This window comes from Apaloderma vittatum, unplaced genomic scaffold, assembly GCF_000703405.1.
Source record: "Apaloderma vittatum isolate BGI_N311 unplaced genomic scaffold, ASM70340v1 scaffold16281, whole genome shotgun sequence".
NCBI classification, from domain to species: domain Eukaryota; kingdom Metazoa; phylum Chordata; class Aves; order Trogoniformes; family Trogonidae; genus Apaloderma; species Apaloderma vittatum.
The window spans coordinates 38,170-55,596 of record NW_009700937.1 but is presented as its reverse complement, the minus strand read 5'-3'; the positions used below and the strand labels follow the sequence as shown (position 1 = coordinate 55,596).

Here is a 17,427-nt window from a genome sequence, read left to right as displayed (position 1 = left end):
TGGTCAATGGCAAAACTTTGCTTCACCTTCTTTGAACATCCTAGGAGTAAGGAAGAAATAAAGCAAAGAAAGTTATCTATAAAATTGATAGGTGTGTAACCATGAGCATCTTATTTTTTTTGTTAGCTGATACTTATTTTTCTCACTGTGTTAAATAACTTGACAAAGAATGAAACACATGGGCCCAGTCTTGAGAATACTCATGTTCATTCACCAGTAAATAATTGCAAACGGTGTAACTTCTTGTGTGAATGCAAACTTCTTGTGAAAGCAGTGTAATCAACCTCCTAATCTGCATATTTATCAATTTCAGTAGCACTGTTTAGTACTATAGAGGAAATGAGGGCTTCCAAAACTTTTCAGTGGTCATTAAAGATTGCTTTCTTTTCCTTCTTATCCCACAGGTGCTCTGTGTCTGCATGTTAACAACAATCCTAGGATGTATATTTGGTCTGAAGCCTAGCTGTTCAAAAGATGGTAATTAATATGCCTTTTATTTAGTAATACTTCTAAGCAATTAATTATTTTCTTCTTTTTGTAAACTAATTTTGATATTAGACTGCCACCCTTTCTTATTTCAGGAAGAGGATTGGATGCAATGCTTGAAGCAGTTTCAGTTAGAGGGGAATGACAATACTAGGAAATAAACCTCAGGTGTGCTTAGTACTTGAGTGTGGTCACTTGAGAGGTAAACTGATCCTGGCACATTGTGTCTGGTTTGGCAGCTTCCATGTACCCTAGTTGTCACTGTGGTGATGTCACATGGCTGGCTTTTCTCAGTTCACTATAAAAAAAAAAATACCCAACAATTTCTATTTCATGTTGTCCTGGAACATTTGTTTTTCATTTTTTCCAGTCAATTATGAGGGGGGAAAAAAAAGTTATTTTTTTTACTGGTTAGAATTATAGTCTGAAAATGTTCCTTGTGGAATTCCTCTGTCTGTTTTCTGTCTTGAAAAATATGTGGGTTTTTTTCAGTGGTGAAGTTTCTTCAGGTAGTAGATTATGAAAGATATTTTAGGAAATCAAGCTTCACTTTGGGAACAACTATCTAGAATAATTTCAAAAGTGATCTGTTTAACAAACAGTCCTACAAATGTTTTTAACTAGAATTAAGATAATTAATTTTCCATTAAAATAAGTTTAGTTTTTTTCTTATTTTCTTACAGCTTTGCAATATTGGTTCATTATTATTCTTATTTTCTTAATGCCACACACTTCAAGATTCCTGAAGACAAATTATATTTATCTTGTTCTCTTCTGATGATTGCACAGTGTGAAACAAACTGACCAACTACTTGTGGTACTAATGCTTCATATCACCAGTTTCTTCCCTTGCTTCCTCTCCCTGGGCAACCCCAGCCTAGTGGAAGAATGCTATGCCTTTTTATACGTGAAAACCAAACAAGAGCTAAGCCACTGAGCAGTACACAAAAGTTCATATCTCCTGTGCCTTGTTTGGAACAGCCCTTCCCGTGTCTTGAGATAGTAACTTAACCATGGTCCAATGGGGTTTGGAGTTGGAGCTTCTTCAGTTCTTCTGATTTGTCTGGAAACACTCATTCAAATAGAGTATGAGCATGGGCGAGTTGTAGGCACAGCCAATGCAGTCTAGATTCTGATTAATGTTTATTAACAGAAAGTGGAACATTGTCAGATGTGAAGATGAAGATCTCTGCAAAAGCATTTTCGGATTTCCTCCAACAGAGATATTTCATATTGTGAATAATGGTATTTGCATCTTCTTGTGATACAGAAAGGCAGGGACTGACAGAATGGTAGTCTTTTGCTTATTTCCGCCAATAACGAAACACCATGTTCGTACTAAAAGAGAACATAACCCTTTGTTCAACAGGATGAAAAAATATTTTTGTTCCTTAAGAGAAAATAAATGTTTAGTTGGACCAAGCCTTTTCTTTTTCTTTGGCTGTTGCTGTTTGTGCAGCCATCCTGCAAGCTGTGGAGTGACCAGCTGTGCCATTCCACACGCTGACTTTATTCATTGCTTTGGCATATTGTCTGATTTGGGCTAAGCCTCTGACATCTAACACTATCCAATATTACAGTGAAGACCTGCAAAGGTCGCTGCTTTGAAAGGACCTTTGGAAGCTGCCGCTGTGATAGAGATTGTGTCAAGCTCCAAAACTGCTGCTTAGATTACCAGGAAACATGTATACAACCAGGTAAGGATGGAAGAAAACCTTGTGGGGGCAAACTCCCTATTTGGTGGTGTGGGATGGCTCTGTGTATGTGAGTACTGTTGTGGTCAGGTGGCTGTAGCCCCTGACTGCTGTCAGATGGGCTGCAAGCACAAAGAGTGGCTGCTGAACAACACGGTGGGTGTGATGCTGGTAGTTTCCTCCTCTTTGCGTTCCCTCCGTTGGAACCGTGGGCAGACTTGCAGTAGTGATTGCAGTCCTGGGGATTCCCGTGGAAATGTGGGCTCTGGTGTAGCTGTTTCACGCAAACTGGGCTACTGTTTCACCCAGCTGGGCTACACAGGAGCTGACACAGCCAGTCTCTGGGTTTTCCCATAGCTCCTGTGGGGTGAAAGGCTGTGGGGGGCTGTGCTGCTCCCCTCCACCTTGGAAAGAGGAGGGACAACTGCAAGTCGATCTTGGCTAGCCTTTTGTTCTCTGTCTGGGGGTGAGAGAACAGTGACCTGCATTGTCCCTGGCATCAGCGACGACTCCTACATTACCGGGCAAGCCAGAAATAGAAGCGCATTCTGCATGTTGTATCTTTCTATCATTGCCAGCATGAAGAAGGGGAAGGACAGAGCAGCTCTGTGAAAGCTGCCATCTCTCCTTACCCAGCTACTCAGGCCCTCTGCCTTGTCAGATCCCCAGCTTGACTGTGAAGCAAGGGTCATGTGCTGGCCTTTGGGACAAGGCAGGATGACAAAACAGACTGCAGTCATTATCCACCAGTGCAAAATAAGAAGCAGTTCTCATGATCTGCCGGAAGGCAAAAGTCAGATAGGCAAAGGTGTGAAAAGTACCACGGGGAAATTTTAGAGAGAAAGATGTTAGTGTGGGTGGTAACATTAACGATAGCACTTGACAGTTTTATCATATTTAGTTTTGCTTTAATGCTTCGTATGCAGCATTCTTTTCAGTTAACTATTTTTCTTCTCAATTCTTTTTATGTGTATTTTAAATTTTCTCAGTGTAGTCTCACCTTAGAATTAAAAATTCCAATGTTGACTTTTAAAACCAAAGGATTAAACCGAGCTCAGATCCCTGCTTCAACTGACTGCTGTTGAAAGATCCTCTAAATTACATGAAACTCTTTGCTTATAGAATAGTTGCATGGGATTTACTCTCCACTGTTTCATTACACCACTGTCCCTCAGTTTAAAGAATTCTTTACAAACAAACTGTAGAGTCTGCCTTAGCACTGAGAATGGGAATTACATTGTTTGATGGCTTTTGGTTATGGATCTGTTTTTTTTTGTTGTGGTTTTTTTTTTTATTAATTAGCTTTTAGCATCAGTGGAGAATCAAATTCTTATTTCCAAATAGTATCATGTAACTAAAACCATAATATATTCTTCTATGTCTCGCAAAAGTAAAGATATACAGGTATTGGTGGAAGTACTGAAGTTCAATGTTCCTGAAAGTGGGATTAACCTCCTGAGAATACTTTTAGGGACTTCCAGTTTCTGGTCATGGATGAAGATCACTGATCGTCCCGTACTTAAAAATTTAGATTTGACTTCCATGTCTCTTAAGATCTTCACTTAAGCATTCACTCAAAATGTAAATTAATTCATGTTTATCCTCACTGATGGCAAAGGAGCTACTTGTGTTTACAGCTGATAACAAAATTGTCTTCAAATGATATGATGTATTGGAATATATCATTCAGAAAAATCAGTATGATTCAAGGAAAAAACCCTCTACTAAAGACAGCAATGAAACTGAAGTCAGTAGTTCTTCCTTATGTATCTAGTCTCACATAGTGGCAGAGTGATGTCTAAGGGGTGCTGGAAAAACCTGGAGTGCCTAATAATGACTGATGAAATTCATTGTGACTTCCATGCAGATCAGAAAAAGTTACTGCTGCTCTGTGCTTTCTAGACATTCCAGATTCAGACTCAAGTTTGGGTAATTTCCAGGGGAGTCGTTTGGAAGCTTTGTAGTATGCATGTGTCAAATTAAACCCATATAAATGACTACATTTAAGGAGGTCTGTAAAAGAGATATTTATAACCATCTGCTGCATAATGGCACTTGGATTATTTAGCCATGGGTGTGTCTCTTTTTTCCAAAGTGCCAAAGCTTGCAACATTATGCATATATGAGATATCAGTGAGTACACATTTGAGACAGAACTTAACACTCAGTTTATTAATTCTGCACTTAACGCTGGTATTGTGCTGTCCTTTTGTCTCATCTGCTTTTCAGCCCACATATGGACCTGCAATAAATTCAGGTGTGGAGAGAAGAGGCGACCAGAATATCATTGTTCCTGTTCAGATGATTGTATGGAAAATTCAGACTGCTGTGTCAATTATCAGGCTGTTTGTAAAGGTAAATATCCTCAACAAGTTCCTACCGTCTGTCATATATATACACCCATATTTGTATAAAAGGAGCAAGGACATGATATGACTTAAAAAACATCTACTAAAAAGAAAAAAAACCACAGCACTTGCCTTTATCAATAATAATGTATTGTCTTAAAAAATAAATTGCACTCATTTGTTTTAAGGAGAGGCAAGCTGGGTTGAAGAGGAGTGTGAGGACATTACTGAACCTCAGTGTCCGAAAGGGTGAGGATATTGCATATTTGCATAGCTCTGCTCTTTGCTTACATTTGATTTCTGAGATAATTTTCCCTACTGTGCCTTCCTGGAACCTGCTTGCCTTTCTTCTCCACAGTAAGAGCAACTGTCAGACCGAGAGGGACACCTGTTGAGCCAGCTCTTGGTAGTGCTTACTAACGGATCAGGTTGCTCTGTCCCAGCAGCACTCATGTGTCACAGCATTTGCTTGACTTGCAAGATGTGCCTATTCCTGTACCCCGCTGCCTCTCACAGATGCGTGTGCTCTGGGCAGCTCTGCCTTGTGCCGGCATTGGTATTGTCCTACATGTGCTCCAGTAGCTGCTGTCTCAAATATTTTGCAACTCATTTCAGGCTCCCAAGACTGCCTCCCTCCCCAGTCAGTTCTAAAGACCTTTCCACTTTTTGCCTATTCTAGCCCCAGAGCTGCAGAATGTGGACAAGTCACTGTTCCGGTTTCGCCAGCGGTTGGACAATGTTATTTGCAAGTTGTCTTTAAAAGTTGTTCTTTAAGAGGTGTAAAATGCCATGGGATCCTTGTATTCTCTGGCTTAGCTCCACAATGGGCCCGTTCCTGCAAGTTATATATACACACTGCAAGGAATGACTCATGTAATTTATGGCATCAGCACTTGGGCTCAAATAGTACAGCAAAGCTCCCAGCCAGGAAAAAAGCCTACTTTTCTGTACTGTTTTTGCTGTGGGATCTTCAAATTAACTTTAAAGTTGACTGCAAACTCTGATTGTATGACGAAGTTATTATAGAAGCGACTTAAATATTCTTGATTGAAAAGTGTTCCACTGGAAAACAGCTTGTATATATGTTGTGGAGATGAGTTGAATTCATTTATGTTCTTCTCTGAAGAGTGTCAGAAAAACCAAGAGTATTTTCATTTTGATGATTTTGGAATCATGTTGTACTGGAGCTATTTCTAGTAATGTAAAACAATTTCGTTTTGTTCTTATGTCATTACTTTTATTGGCTTATGTTAAGATACTTAAACCATGCTAAATTTATTCATTAGAGTTATAATACTGTCAAAATACATTTTCTTTTGTAATATTTTTTATACCAAGCAAGTACTTTTCATTCTACTTCAGAGCAATAACAAATGCTGACACTTTAGAAACTTCATCCAGACAGAAACTGGAGCTTCTGTCCAGTTTCGATAAGTTTCCCCCACAGGAGGATGGTAGCCGAGTGGTTCTGGAAGCTTTTGTCATTAACTCCTCTTGTTGAAGTCAGGGGCTGCTTACGAGTGTGTACTGGGAACCGATTCTAGGATGCTGATGTCCGTAAGGTGGAATTGGGAAGCATTACCCCCAAGGGGTGGATAAACAAACAACAGCCTTGTGCAAATCCACTGTCAAAGCTAATGGTGTACATGCTGTAGGGCAACTCATGTTGATTAACTTGTTTTTACTGTTTTTTTTTTTTTTTTTGTTATTTCTCTTCAGCACATGAAAGGGATACGTAGTTCCTCTACCAAAATTTATTTAATCCTGGCAAACCCAGAAATGTTGCAATAAAACCCAGCCCAGTAAAGGGTAATGTGTGGGCAAAATTGAACCCAACAGTGTTGACTGAAAGCTCATCTCAGACTATTAGCACACAAGCCTCTCCCAAAACTAACAACTCTGTAAACAACCTACTTCTTCCTATGGTGAGATAGGTAGGAGTGCAGGTGACTTTAGCTCAGTGCTCATTTTGAGGCCTCTGTATATGAATTCTGATTCTGTACCTATTAATACAGCATGTTTTGTGGGCTCAAATTGCTGGTTTTATTGGTTTTAGTTGGGTTTGGTTTTGTGGTGCAGAGCAGACAAAAGACAATGAGGTGTTCAATGAAATGCTTAAGCTGAGAAATCCCACTGCTTTCAATGAAACTGATCAAATGCTTAAATTTAAGTATATACCTCAGCCTTCCCAAGATTAGGTTATGTGTTATTAAATAGGATTATAAAGTTAACAGGCTCTAAGGTTTCAGATGTGATCTAGTCCTTCCTGCTGTTCTAGGAGTGAAATAATACCCTGAAGATTAAAACCTACCTATGCAGCTTGTCCTCCTACTTAGCTAAGTGGTTTTTTTGTTGTCTTAGTATCTCTTGCTGCACTTTGAGCCTACTACTATTTGTGTTCGCTGAGCTTGAAGAGCAGCTGATTCTTTTCCTCTTTGCAGATCTCTCCTGTATATTTGAAGATTGCTCTTATGCCTTCTGTTGAGGCTTTATGTACATTTAGAGGGAAAGATTTACTTCTTATACTTTGTGGCTGTGTGGTGGCAGTAGTGCATTTGTGGTGAGGGCGAATAGGAAGGTTTTTGTTTAGCTTTTCAAGGGGACTTCCTTTTTTCCTTTTCTTCTGGGTTTTTTCCTTTAATTGTGGTCTAACTTGCCTGTGGTGAGGCAGGTCAGCTCGGCAGCATGATCTGCAGTTCTGGGCTCTTGATCATCCAGATGGGTGAACCTGCTAGACCACAGCAGACCTGTGTTACTGCATTATGTTTCCATAGAAGCCAGTTTATAGGAGGGGATAATTACCACTGCATTTCCTTCAGTTTGGAGTCAGGATGTGACTGTGGTGTATGTATTTATCCAAAGGCTGTGAAACGCCCTTGTCATACTCTTTGGACACAGTCAGCCTGAATCGCTGGCAGGGCCAAAACTTAAGCCTCCCAGGTTTGCTTGTTCAGGGTGGCACATTTTTGAAGTAGCGAGTGTAACCTTGGCTACCAACAGGAAAAAGTCATGGAAATCGCTGATGTATCTCTGAACTGAGCTCAGGTCAGTTTATGTGGGGCTTTTACTGGAGCTGTTCCAAAGAGAGTGCAGTTTAACAGGGTCTGTCATGCTTTGCTTCCCTAAGCAAATCCCTAACTCTGAGTTTTGGCATGTGTGGTGTATGTGAGAAGTGAAATGGCCAGTCTTCCTAGCTGTGACAAGGATCTATTTTGCCAAGTTTAATTTTGTGTATTGAGGGGCTCAATAGCTGGATTTGCAGACAACCAAAACATGTACTTAACATTTGGTTTACTTGTAAGTGCCAAACCAGAATGAGTTGCATAAAGTCCATTTCTAAGGAGGTTTTTGGTTTTGGTTTTATTTTTTGTTTGTTTTGGTGGTGTGCTGGTTTTTTTTAAAGTTAGACTTGTTGGTGTTGAACAGCCTTCGCCTCAAAGTTCATATTTTATTGCAGGAAACATCACAGTGAAGAGTTTTAGACCTCTGCATTGGAGGGAATCTGTTTACTGGGGTAGAGGGGAGAGGAGAAAGCGTTTGCAAAAATTCCAGACATCAAACTGTGGTGTAAAAAAAATACTTCTGATACAGGCAAAGGTACTACATGAAGTTTCCCTCCTCTATCCTCCTAAGGAACTTTAGTCTTAGTCTGAAGATCATTTATTGCTTTTTCCCACCTGCCCCTACTGGGATTTGCAAAAGATGCTGTTAAATATACCATATAAACAAAAACCAGGCTACAGACATGCATCTTTAAATATATCTCAATGTTTTATTCTGTCTGGAGTGCAGAGTAGGCTATGTAATGGGTCTGAGTAATGAAACCCTTGTGGCTGAACTCTTGCACAAATTGTTGATCAAAATTTTCTTAGGATAAACATGTTTTGCTTTCTTGACTTATCTTGAGTTTAATATAGTCACGTTTATTTGGCTGAATTAAGGCTTATAAATGTTTCACTTGTAAATGACTATTTGGATATTTTTTGTGGGGTATTCTACTAAACCAACTGGCATTAAATACTAAATATTAAATACTTTTATGTGAATCTATTTTCGGTGATTGTTGCTGCACTGCAGTGATTTTTTTATTTTTTTTTTTTCCAGTCTCCCATGTCCACATATCTATATGTCAAACATAGGATATTTTTTCTTCAGGAAAGAAGTTACAGATGACTATTCCAGTTTGTGATGGAATGTTTAAAATACAGTTAGAGGGAAATTGTTTGAAAAAGGTTAAAGCTGGAAAACATAAGTCCTGTGGAGACTGGAAGGGAAGAATTTATTTTCGCTAGTTTCAGTGAAATCAGTTTCTGAATTTAGCTGTCAAATTTCAAGCAGAAATACTGTTATGGTGTTCCAGTGATAGGGCCACAGTTTTCAGTTTGGAGATTGTCAGTGCTTGTGTTACAATAACTTAGTGCTTCTTGACTAAATAATCTGTATAAGATCAAAACATAAATGTGTGTTATTGTTGCTGATTTAACGTCTCCTGTACATTAGACTATTACAGCTTTGTGCACTGTCTATGTAAAAAGACAAATATCTCCTTTTTTTTTTTTTTTTAATCCCTAGCTACATTGCAAATTGCTCGTGAGCAAAGTGAATAAAGGAAAGCCATGGCTTCACTTTGCCTTTTCTCCTTCCCTGCTATTACCTTAGGGTGAGAGAGAGGGTTGCAGGGGCTGAGCGTTGCTCTGGTGGGACTGGTTTCAAGATAAGGAGTACCAAAGCCACCAGAAGGATTACATGAGCATCTTGACTTGTTCTTTGTTTTTATGGATGTTTGAGAAATCAGGCCCTGCATCGTGATTTTCTTGTGCATGCCCCACTGCAATCCTCAGACTCTGCACAGGGTATGCACAGAGGGAGTGGGGACTGGTCTGTTCACCGTTGTGCTGGGCTGTGAACCTTCCTGCTCAGGAACAGTGAACATCCCTGTGATTTGGAGAAAAATTTCTTGAAATAAATGGGAGGAAATAATTTCTCAGAATCTGTCTTTTAATATTTCGATTTCTATTTGTTTAGATTTACCAAATCTCCAGTGTTACTGTTTTCATTGGACGGCTTCAGAGCAGAATATTTGCAGACCTGGGGTGGACTTCTACCTGTTATTAGCAAATTACGTGAGTAGTTTCATTGGCTAAGACGTGATGTCTTACCTGAAAAATCCATAGATACAGCTATACTTACTTCTAAAAATCTTCCCTCTTCTTCCACTGAAATTGAAGCTCTTGCACTAAATAACAACCACATAAATAACTAAATAACAACCAGAGAACTTAGGGTAGAATGGCAAAGAGAGGGGGAGAGTTTAAGGAAAGGGCCCTGTGGATTTTCACTGAAACCTTAAAAATTACTAAGGAGCCCTTGCTATATGTAGGAGATGGATACTTTTTGCTGTGAGCTTTCTTCAGAATAGAAGTAGACCCACTTTTTACTCTGTATGCCTTATTGTCTCATATTTAGGTGAATCATAGAATCATAGAATGGCCTAGGTTGGAAGGGACCTTAGAGATCATTTAATCCAACCTCCCTGAAATGGCTTTGGAAAATTGAAAGCAAGGTAGAAAGCATTTATGTTTGAAAAAGAAGATAGAGAAGGAAGAGATTAGGAAGAGGTGATACAAAAGGGCTGGTAGAAATGTGATGAATCTTGGAAAACCTTAATTTAACAATTAATTTAATTCTCAAAATAAATAAGAAACTCATAAATACGATTTTTTTTTTCTTGGGTTTTGTAGTGTCTTATTTAACTTTGTAGTGTCTAAGTAACTTTAGTTACTTTTCCTGTCTCTATTTTGGCTGTGGTCTGTAAGGAACCGATGGCATTTCTTGTGTGAAAAATATGCCAATCTTCTTGTCATTCATAAATTACTACCTGGGGTGGCTGGTTTCAGTTTGACTAAAAATAAATCAGTAAAAATACTTGCTTTTTTGTACAGTGGTTGTTATAGCTTGATCTGTTCCAGTGGATAACAATTCACAAATGTATTTGAGTTTTTAGCTTTTTCTGTTTTGTTCTGCGTTAGAGTAAAATGAGGTGTTTGAAGCAATTTCGTTAGTTACGGTTATAAAAAATTTCAACTCAAGACAATTTCTTGGGAATTGCTGGGAGAGGCTGGCTCTTACAAGTGGTTATAGCTCTGGCTAAAATACAACATAACAGTGCCACAAAGCTTCTGTAGGACATCCAGGCTGTGACATCCAGTTCCACATGTCAAGTTTCTTCACTTTTTGATCTAACTGCATCTACAAAGCAGTGAGCCGTTATTCAAATTAAGTAACTTATCAGACTGCCCAGTTCTTTATTAAATTAGAACCATGCAAAATCCCTGCATTTTCGTCTTTAAAAAGACCTGAGAAGTGCCACATTCCGTTAAATAAAAATATTCTCATTATCCTGCTAATTCAGCCATTCTTATGTCTCCTTGGACAAATCCGTTGGAGTAGATGTCTGTAAGACAATATGATAATTCATTTTTAGCAAGTTTTGCCACACACTTACTCTCTGCTACTTGCTGAAAGGTGGGCAATTCAACATGGACTTAAGGGTTTTCAATGAACCCAGGCATAGGCATAATATGTGCGTATGGGGTTCAGGGAAGACATTTTCACATACTTCTACTCTGTGATATTGAGATTTTTAAATAAATCCTCTTTTTGTCCTAAATTGTCTTTAACTAAGGCAAGAAGCCAACAAGATGACAGACAACTCTTACAGAAAGTCCGAGCAACACCACCTAGAATTGTGGACAAAACAAAAGTTTTGAAGTGTAGCATTCTCTTTAAAAACAAAACAAACACAAAAAAAACCAACCTCCCCACCCATTCTCACAAAAAAACTCTGCAGTTTAGGAAAACAGCCTCAGTAACAGTCTTGGAAATGTTTGAAATGCATCAAGTGTAGTGCAGGAGCAAAAAGGGTGCAAGTGATGATTTGCTGCTACAGAACACAAATGTGGGACAGAGTGTTTATGTAACCTGAGAGGAGTTATTTTTCTGACTTGGCTCTTTCTTATGTCTATTAGCCCAAATTTATTATTTCAACAGAGATCGAGTCCAAAGTCCCGGGTTGATGAATTCAAAGCTCTTTGATGAAACAATTTTGTCACCAAACCTTTCATTTCTATTTTTTTTTATATTATATATAGTGACTCAGAGGGCCGGTGAAGATGGCCCAGTGGTAGTGTTTCTACAGAGCTGTTACTTTTGGCTCTTTAGCATCAGTTAAAATAGTCTTGGTATTTTTGAAGTCATCAGTTAAGGCTTTTTCTTTTCTTTTTTTTTTTTTTTTTTTTTCCCTCCCTGAAAATTTGGGCTCATAGACTTGCCTGTGGAAATTTAGGCACCTAACTTCAGTAAGGTTTGCTTAAATGCTTTGGCCTGGTTAATGACTTGTCATGCTAGCAAAAACTGTGAACTAATTTCCTTAAGAACTTATGATTTTTATATGAAGATATACAAGATTTTATTTTTATCTTTTAAAAAAAGCCACAAACAAAAAGGAGACTGCTAAATGAATGGTAATTTGACAAGTGACAGAGAGCCAGGGCACCACTGTGCCAGTAGCCATTTCCTCTCAGAAACTGCAGAATTCACTTACTACGTACTTGGGCACCTTTGGAGGGTGTTATTTCTTCAGTTATTCATTCTTATCTATGCAAGTTTTTCATAAGGGTTCTAGGTTTTACTCAAGTAACCATTGAAGCCAGTCACTAAGAGTATATAAAATGAGTAGACATTTAGCCAGTTTCTAAATGAATTTTTGGGAAAAAAAAAAAAAAAGTATTAACTCTGCAATTTTGAAGAATTAAAACTTTTTGTAATTATGTTTTGTTTTTCTCTTTTTTTAATCTATTTTTTAATAGGAATATATCTTCATGATAGAGACTTGCAAGGGATTTTGTTTCTGTAAGTTTGCTGATTTTCTTTGTTCCTCTCTCTAGAGAAATGTGGAACGTACACTTCTAGTATGAGACCAGTGTATCCTTCAAAAACCTTTCCCAATCATTACTCCATTGTCACAGTAAGAATTCTTTTATGTTATATGTTTCCACTACTGAAGTTACTGTTCATTATCAAGATGTCTCCAAGGGAATAGTATAGTTCTCTGATGGATTATTAAAATAATAAAATTTCTCTTCAGAATATGAAAATGTATATATTATACTCTTTTACCTAATTTACATTATCAGTCATTAAATATCACTGCAGCTAAATGATTAAAGCTAATCTAAGTAATTCAGTCCTTCCAAGACTAGCCGCAATAATTCCTATTTAGGTGGAAGCTCACATCACTCTACAACTTCTCGTCTGTGTAAATATTTCCACTAAATTGCTGCTTGCTTTCTTGAAGTGAGAGCAGCCTGAGCCCTTTGAACTGCCAGCCTTATTCCTCTTCTTTAAGGTAGCTTGGAACATTGCAAAGATTGTAAAATGAAAGGAGAGGTTTGAACATCATATTGATGTTGACTCTGTGCGGCACTGTACCCAAACCTGGATGAGAATGTCACAAAGCTGATCTTGTAAATTTATCACCTCTCACGTATAGGAGGAAAAAAAAAAAAAGGAGGTTTTCAACCCTGAATGCAAGGCTGGGACTTGGCAGATCCTTCTAAATTTTATCATGTCAGAACTAACTTCAATCAAATACTTGAGGATCTATAAATTCTTTCTTATCTTCTCACTTTGTCAGGACTGCCTTTTGGTGAGGAGCACAGGTTCAGGAATTATATGTTTAGTTGTGTAATCCTCTTAAATATCCATGGTTGAATATGAAGTAAGAGGCATTAATCATTCCCTGCAGCAATGGGAGTGTCCCTAAATACAGTACAGAGCTTTGCCTCAGCCCTCCAATCTTGTGAGAAGTAGCAGGTCCTGGTGTTGATCGGCATCCTAGTGGTGGTGGTGTTACATCCTTTAATGTGAGAAAGAGCTAGTCTACTTGAAGGCACACCATAAAGTCTGCTAAAACTACCAAACAGCTGGTGCCTCTCAGCATTTCTTTCACTACTTACGTAAAGTCTGTCCTCAGCTAGAGCTTTCACCAGCTGATAAGCAGTTCTTCTTTGAAATTCCTCTATTTTAGTCATGTGATGTAGGTCCAGTGCAGGCAATTGCTTTGTCATTGGTACTAAATATACCACATATGTGTAAACTCAGATGGTGTCTTTCAGTTTGATCCCAGACCAAGTTTCTTGACTATATTTTTTTAATCTCCTCAAGAAGCAATTAAGAATGGGAAGATAGAGCTTGGTATCCATGGTAAGCGATGCTGTTAAATTTGGGTCTTGAGGTGTACTGGTGGAGCAGGTGTCATATAGATTATTCACCAGATATAGTTGTCTAATGGACACATCCATTTGTGTAGATGGAAGGTTCTTTTTCTTTAGACAACTGCAACAAGGTGCACTCTCGATTACAGGGGCTGTATCCTGAATCTCACGGTATAATTGATAACAAGATGTATGACCCCAAAAGAAATGCATCCTTCACCCTTAGAAATGAAGAAAAGTTTAATCCACAGTGGTACCAAGGACAGCCTGTAAGTATTACAGGACTGCAGAGAATGTACATCAGCCTGTTGTTGTGTTACTTAATATCACTTGCATGCATAGCGATGTTGAAAGAGGACGGAGGGTACTTCTGAGCCAGCCAAGAAGCATTACTCAGCACGATTAGAAATTGCCGTACTAGAGCTGCAAAGCGGCAAATGAAGCAAAGTGTAACAGATCTTGTTGAACTTAAATGGAATTTTCTCTAAGGAGAAAACTAGCTCAAAATAACTAATAGAGATACCAGATTTTGTTCTTTTTTTTTAATACGAAGTGGGTTTGCAGTTAACTTCTCTGGGGAAATTGACAAACCAATTTTAGTAATAAGCAGTAGTAAAAGTTTACGCTCTGCCCAAATTACTACTACGTCAAAGGATGTGCTTCTAAAAGAAAACATCTCCAGTCATATAGCTATAGCAAATCTGCTGAGACTGCCATCAACGTGAATTGTTGTGGGAAAGGGAAAGATTGAGTGAGTGACAGCCTGAAAAATAGCAAGGGAACAGATGCCTCTGTTTCATAATATGGGGAGGACCAATGGTGTCTTGCTTTGTGGGGTATTTTTGTTGTTTTTCTGAGGAAAGAACACACAACTGTAGACTGTAAACTTGTGTATGGATCAGGAAGGAAAAGACATAGAAGGCAGACAGGGCCTGCAAATCACAAAATCAGCAGTAAAATCAGAAGAGTTGACCAAAGTCTTATTCCCGTTTTTAGGAGTATGTGCAGCATAGGTCCTTGAAACATTCCCTTCCCTTCTTGCATCACCGTTCTTGAGACATTTCCCCTTACTGGTGCTTGGCCACAGTTCTGCCACTGCATTACTGCTCCATCCGTGGGAGCTAATGGCTCCTGCTTCTGTCCCAGCTCCCCCTGATGTGTTTGCCATAAGGAATGGGGCTACAAGTTATACCTGGACTGCACATAGCGACATGCAGCGTTTGACTCTCCAGAGCGTTCTACTTATGTTTTTAGTTTTTCATCTTGCTGAAAGGCACAGAGCTGGTGGGGGAGTGGTTGCAGATCTGGCACTTACCCAGCTAATTCGGTGATGGTGATCGTTCTTCTCCTGCAGATTTGGCTAACAGCTATGTACCAAGGTCTAAAAGCGGGTACGTACTTTTGGCCTGGGTCAGATGTAGCAGTTAATGGAACCTTTCCAAACATTTATGAAGAATACAATAGGTATGTGAACTCTAGTGTCTTGGATGAATATTTTACTTAACTGTTGCAATGGTACAAACGTCAGAGAAAGCATATTTTTTTCCTGCTTTTCTAACTAGTTGTGCATAACGTGAAAAAAAAAAAGATAGGATAAAATTAACTTTTTTTCATTATAATGCAGATTCTTTGTCTAATTATTTTGTAGTTCCTCAGAAAACGTTTTACAGGAAAGATGTGGAAAAATTAGGTTTGAGACCAGCCATCCTTCAAGCATTAGTGCTTTTCTGTTTCTATTTACATAAATCTTTTGTGAGTGTACTTAGTCACTCAATACAAATATCTCTTACTGTGAACAGATCAGGTCTTGACATGAAATTGTCCATGAAAACTAAAGTTTTATTGTATACTATAATGACTGTGGTAAACAGTGCTAATGTGAAATTATTTTCACAGCAAACTTTGAAAATATTTCACACTAAGGCAGTCATATTTTAGTTAGTGATTGCTTTTCACTGCAGCTAAATATTTTTCTGTCTAAAGAAAATTCTCTGTAAATCACCATCTCAAATCTTGCAAAAAAAACCCCAAACAAACAGGCTTTTTGTTTATATCTTCCTAGGAACATTTTCTCTTCCTACACCCTTCATATAGCATGAAAATTCTAATTCTTGACTTACTACCTACATTTTTTTTCTCTAGGAACTTGTACATTGTAACTTGAACTTGTGTTAAGTAGTTCAATCGCAAATTTTGTGGGTGCCTCATGTTGCTACAGGTCAACATGTTTATTGTTGTCTACTTCAGTAATTTATGTAGAGCATCTGCTTTGAGAAGTAGGACTGAAACTTGTACTCAAACTGTTTGAACATGAAAAATGACTAAAGCAAAAACCCCATAAATCCAACTCACAAAACTACACCCCCCCAAAAAAAGTTTTTCAAAACATAGTACAGGAATGAAAACCCGCACATGACTTCGCACCTTGAAACCAATTATACTCTTTGTATATCACAGTGCCATCAAGTAGAGGACCATATTCAAGAGGGCTTCAGATCAGGCCATTAACTCTTGTAGAGTCACAGGCAATTAACATAGCACCCTGCACCCTGCTAAATAGCCATTAATGGAATCCAGTTGAATTCAGTTTTCTCTGCTAAGACACGTTGATTTTTGTAATGTGTGACTAAAATTGTTTTTAGCTCTTGGAAATACATGGTTGGTTGATCTTTTATTGTTCCGATACAGTTCAATCCCCTTTGAAGAAAGAGTGGTAACTGTTCTTCGCTGGCTGCAGTTACCTGAAGATGAAAGGTAGGTACACAATTGCAAGTCTGAGCTCCTGTTGGAATGGTATTTCAATGAATTATTTGTTTAAAACAGAAATCATATTACAATCTTATACATTATTCTAGCAACATAAAAATGTTACTTAACGCAAGCCTGCTTCTTTGATTGACCCCTTTTTTTCATTAGGTTACACTTCTCTATTTGCCTTTAATGTTTCCTTCCTCTGAATGACAGAGTTGTTTCTAATATTTGATATCCATTGTTGAAATATAATCTCTTCAAATTGTCTCAACGTGTATGTAAAATATTACATTTTTGGTACTGTTTGATATAGACCACACTTTTACACTCTGTATTTAGAAGAACCAGACTCCTCAGGCCATAAATTTGGACCAGTAAGCAGCGGAGTGAGTAGTTCTGTAGTTTCTTATTTTTAACTTGAGTCTTTGTTCTATCTCTGTATTTAACTTCCATAATTCGTGATGGATTAACTAATATCGTGTTCAGTATGCTTGTTAGGAAAAAAATAAATTATGACTAGACAGCCCATCCAAAGTTAACATTGGTACAAACCATGTAATTAACAGCCTATTTAGTAAGTCTAATTTTCTTTGTTTTGATAACTTTTAAATTGCCAAAGTGTGTTTGCTTATATGTTGTTTTATCTACTCCTACTAATTCTTTACATTGATTTTAGCGGGAGGAGAATAGAAAGCTTACTTTCAGTTTATCGAGAACAGACATTTTTATGGCAGTGGTCCAAGTTTTGGTGGTTAAGTGTTCATGCTGTAATTGTCATTCACTTCTCCCGAGTCTCTGTGCAAAGGCTGGAAACTCAGGAACTTTGTAAAATTCTCCTGTTGGCAATGATCAGGAAGTTTGGGCATCTTAACT

General features: G+C 38.2%; 1 protein-coding gene across 1 annotated transcript in view; it reads left to right on the top strand.

Moving 5' to 3' along the window:
• Positions 1–404: 404 nt before the first annotated feature.
• ENPP1 (ectonucleotide pyrophosphatase/phosphodiesterase 1) overlaps positions 405–17,427 on the top strand; it is a gene marked incomplete at its 5' end in the record, with an annotated part of 38,771 nt that continues 21,748 nt past the window's right edge. Inside the window, 10 exons of the mRNA XM_009878965.1 lie at positions 405–477; positions 2,067–2,183; positions 4,410–4,535; positions 4,717–4,777; positions 9,554–9,651; positions 12,475–12,554; positions 13,953–14,072; positions 15,158–15,267; positions 16,492–16,557; positions 16,868–16,940. Of these exons, the coding sequence (XP_009877267.1) occupies positions 405–477; positions 2,067–2,183; positions 4,410–4,535; positions 4,717–4,777; positions 9,554–9,651; positions 12,475–12,554; positions 13,953–14,072; positions 15,158–15,267; positions 16,492–16,557; positions 16,868–16,940 (924 nt within the window). The remainder of the gene's footprint in view (positions 478–2,066; positions 2,184–4,409; positions 4,536–4,716; positions 4,778–9,553; positions 9,652–12,474; positions 12,555–13,952; positions 14,073–15,157; positions 15,268–16,491; positions 16,558–16,867; positions 16,941–17,427) is intronic.